This window comes from Otolemur garnettii, unplaced genomic scaffold, assembly GCF_000181295.1.
Source record: "Otolemur garnettii isolate 467f Iridium unplaced genomic scaffold, OtoGar3 scaffold00066, whole genome shotgun sequence".
Classification (NCBI taxonomy): domain Eukaryota; kingdom Metazoa; phylum Chordata; class Mammalia; order Primates; family Galagidae; genus Otolemur; species Otolemur garnettii.
In genome coordinates this window covers 2,065,983-2,069,740 of record NW_003852461.1, presented here as the reverse complement: position 1 = coordinate 2,069,740, position 3,758 = coordinate 2,065,983, and the positions used below count along the sequence as shown (strand labels likewise).

The following is a 3,758-nucleotide window of genomic DNA, read 5'->3' as shown; positions in this document are numbered from 1 at the left end:
CCTTGGATGCATGTTCAACATGCCACCACCAGGCTGCTCACCATCCCCAGAGCTCTGCCACCACATCCTTCCCCATCCCATCCAATGGCAACTCTGCAAAAGCCTCGCAGCCATCCTCCCGCCTTCCCCGCACCCACTGCAGGCCTGCAGGCTTCTCCTTCAGACCCCAGTATCCACATCTCCCCCCCGGCCTGAGCACCCCAGGCCTGGACCGTCGCAGCAGCCTCTCCTCCATCTCCCCACTTCTGCCAGAGGCCCCTGCAGCCTCTTCTCAGCTCAGATCATGGCGCCGGCCAGACCTCTGCGTGGTCCCCAGCTCACTCCTGACTATGGCCCTCAGGCCCCACCTGACCTGTCCTGTTTCCTCTTGGCATCACCCTCGACCCCTGCTAACTCCACTCCCACCTCACTGGCCTCCTGGCCACTCCCAGCACCCTCAGCAGCCCCCTCCGCAGGACCTTTGCTGTGGCTGTTCCCTGACCCGGAGCAGGTTCCCTGCACTGTCTTCACGGCCTTCTCCGTTTGCTGCACCTTCTCAGCGAGGCCTCTCCTGACCACCCACCCCCATTCCCTTCCCGGCTCTAATTTTCCTCATAGCAGCTTGTCAGTACTTTACAATTTACGTATTTCATTTCCTGTCCTTCTCTCCTACTGGAGTGGACGCTCCAGGAAGGCAGCACAGGACGTCTGTGGGGCTGTTACTCCCAGCGCCTGGGACAGCACCTGGGCTCCAGCAGCCCTCGGCGCACACTGGGTGATGGACCTGAGACTGCCCTTGTCCTTGAGAAATGCACCGTCCAGACCACAGTCACCACAGCCTGGCACCTCTAAAACAGCAGACTCCCGAGGGTCTCTTTTTCAGAAACTCTGGGGCTTTTAAAAGGAGAGTTATAGGGCGGCGCCTGTGGCTCAAAGGAGTAGGGCGCCGGCCCCATATACTGGAGGCTTGTGGGTTCAAACCTGGCCCTGGCCAAAAACTGCCCCCAAAAAGGAGAGTTATAGAGCAATGGGTGGGACACTGCACCCAGGCTTCTGGAAGGCCCAGCATTCACATCTGGTGCCAGCACGGCCTCCCCCTGTGTCAGGGCTCTGCCTGCCTTGCTGCACGTGGCTCAGGTGCCCCCTCCACTGAGTCAGCTCTGTCCTCAGAGTGCAGGGGCACTCCCTGCCCCAAGCCATCTCCCAAGGATGTGTTAAATGGACCAATCAGTAAGTGCATGTGTGTTCCCTTTCTTTATGCTGTATCTATGCATTCTCTCTGCTACGGGAGTGGGCTGCCCAGACAGTAAACCTTACTAAACCAGAAAAAAGCAAACACAAGCCCAGTCACACACAACACCCACACATCTGCTGCCCACACGCAGAATCTGCCCCACAGACGGCCACCCTGCTGCGTGACAGAAGGGTAGCAGCACAAACACGGACAGCAAAGCTGTGCAGGACAGACACACGCCACCCTGCGGGCACCAGGCACCCACCCACCCCGCCATGTGCCTCTTCACCTGTTCCACGGGGCCTGGGACCCCGTGCTCCTTCACTTTGCACCCCAGACCCGGGGCGTGGCAGCAGGAAGCGTGGACGCTGGCCTCCCTGTGGCCCACGCACTGGTTGAGCTGGCCTCGTGGCCTCAGCACGGGCCGGTTATAAGTTCCAAGGTCCTCCGCCTCCCAGTGGGAGCTGCAGCCTGGGCAGAGGAGAGCCAGCTCAGACAGTGAAATGCTGGGGGACCCTCTGTCCCCAGCCCCACTGGGCCCTATCGCTTTAGGGGCTGAAGCAGAAATAACTCAAGGTAGAAAAGAGACGCTGGCCTGTGCAGCAGGACTCCTGGGTTCCCAGTCCAACACTACCACTGACCTGCTGTGTGATGTTTGGAGAGCCATTCAACCTCTCTGAACCTTAGTTTGGGAAAACATATCTCCCTTCTACCCAGAGACAAAGCAATTAGACAAGGCCTTAGGTGCCCAACCTCCCCCGGTCCCTCCTCCCAATCTAGCCACCAGGCAGTTCAGAGGGTCTCTCTGGGGCACCTGGGGACCCCGTCCATGGGCTTGGCTATAAAACCTCAGATAGCAGATACTCAGCCTCAGCCAGCATCAGTTTCCCTATTTGTAAAATGAAAACAGGAACAGGGAGGAGGACACACCTGTGAAGCCCCACTGTGTGCCAGATGCACGGCAAGACCTCTATCCACCTTAGTCTGCTCTGTGACCAGCTGTGAGGGAGGCTGTGGGGAAGTCACTCAGCCCATCAGCCCTGCAGTTCCCTTAGCTGCAAAACAGCACCCCCTGGGATGTGGGTGCCCCAAAGAGTGAGACCTTGTGACTTCTAACTGGCACCTGCCCTCGAGCCTTTCTGCAGGGTGCTCCCAAAGCAAAGTGACTAGAACAAAGCAGACCCCCCAGTGTGGAGCAGGGCTGACGGCACCCTGGACCTGACTGCACCAGTACACCAGCCACCTGACGGCCAATCCATCCTGCACGCCAGCCTGCTCTTCTGAGCCAAGTCCTCACTCCTTATGCTCCTTTGCTAACCTCAGTGGCTCCCGAGGCTCACTCGATCAAGCATCAACTCCTGAGATAGTTACTCCAAGCTGGATCCCAAACATCTCACCCTCCACCCAAGCAGGATAGCTCAGTCCCCTCCCTACCCGAGGGGCACCATCCCTTAATGCCCAGGTGGCCTCCATCTGAGACTCCCTGCCACTGCCTGGCCATGTTTTTGACACAGGGTAGCTGATCAATAGTTACCTATCCCAAAGAATAGATTTTAAAGTAACAGGTGATAGATAACAATACTAACAGGAGACAGAATTTATATCATCCTGGCACTAAACCTAAGTGCTTAGCACCTATCATCCCCATGTACTGATGAGGAAACAGAGATGTCTCTCTGAGGCACAGAGATGTTAAGTAACTTGCCCAGATCACACAGCAGATATCAGACCCAAGTATGCTCCACTTTCAGACCCAGGCTGGGAGTCCCTACAGGAACTTCCCCTCCTGCACTGCGCTAGTCCATGGTGGGCCCATGCTCCCCACAACCCAACCATCATCCTTCTCATGCAGGAGGGATCCTCGATCGAGAAAGGAAAAGCCTCCTGTCCAGGGTCACAGGGCATGAAGTGGCAGAGCCAGGGAGGGTGAGTGACGGTAAGTCAGGCTCCAGAGTCTGACACGTCACGCTCTGAGGGCTCAGTCTGGTAGATGCCCAGCATGGGTGAAGGAAATTCCCCTCACTCCCAGGGCAGGTCCCAGCCTCCTACCTGTGAGGACGTGGCCCTGCGGGTGGCAGTGGGTGCGGGTCTCTGTGCCCGCCCTGGCTGGTGGAGCTGTGTGGACGCTGCAGTTGGCCTGGGGTAGCAGGCAGCACCTGGCAATGGCATAGACACCCTCACCCCCGAATGCGTTGTGGGCCAGGCAGACACGCCTGCCCCCTCGGGCCTGAGAGCCAAAACAGAAGTGGGAAGTTGCTTTAGAACAGGCTCGGAAACCCAGGAGGGGGCTGGATGGGAGCGACTCAGGGACCTGGTCCCAGCCCCTGGACCCTTCTCAATGGAGCCAGCCCCAGCTCCCAACCCTCTGGAGACAAAGAGCTCACCCCTGCCCAGGGAACACTGTTCTGCCAATGGGTAGCTCTGTATGTGCAAAAGTTCTCGCCGACACAGAGTGGGGAAATCCAGCAGGCCAGAGCAAGGACCACATGGCTCAGCCTCTCCAACTATCACCAAGGCACCATCTCCTGGCCTTGAAATGCCTCCC

General features: G+C 58.1%; 1 protein-coding gene across 1 annotated transcript in view; it reads right to left on the bottom strand.

Annotated features, from left to right (window-relative positions):
- Positions 1-6: 6 nt before the first annotated feature.
- The window catches only part of PCSK9 (proprotein convertase subtilisin/kexin type 9), a 20,784-nt gene continuing 17,032 nt past the window's right edge, over positions 7-3,758 (bottom strand). Inside the window, exons 10-11 of the mRNA XM_012807202.2 lie at positions 3,263-3,440; positions 7-1,684 (exon numbers count right to left, since the gene is read on the bottom strand). Coding sequence (XP_012662656.1) covers positions 1,296-1,684; positions 3,263-3,440 — 567 coding nt within the window. The 3' untranslated portion in view covers positions 7-1,295. The remainder of the gene's footprint in view (positions 1,685-3,262; positions 3,441-3,758) is intronic.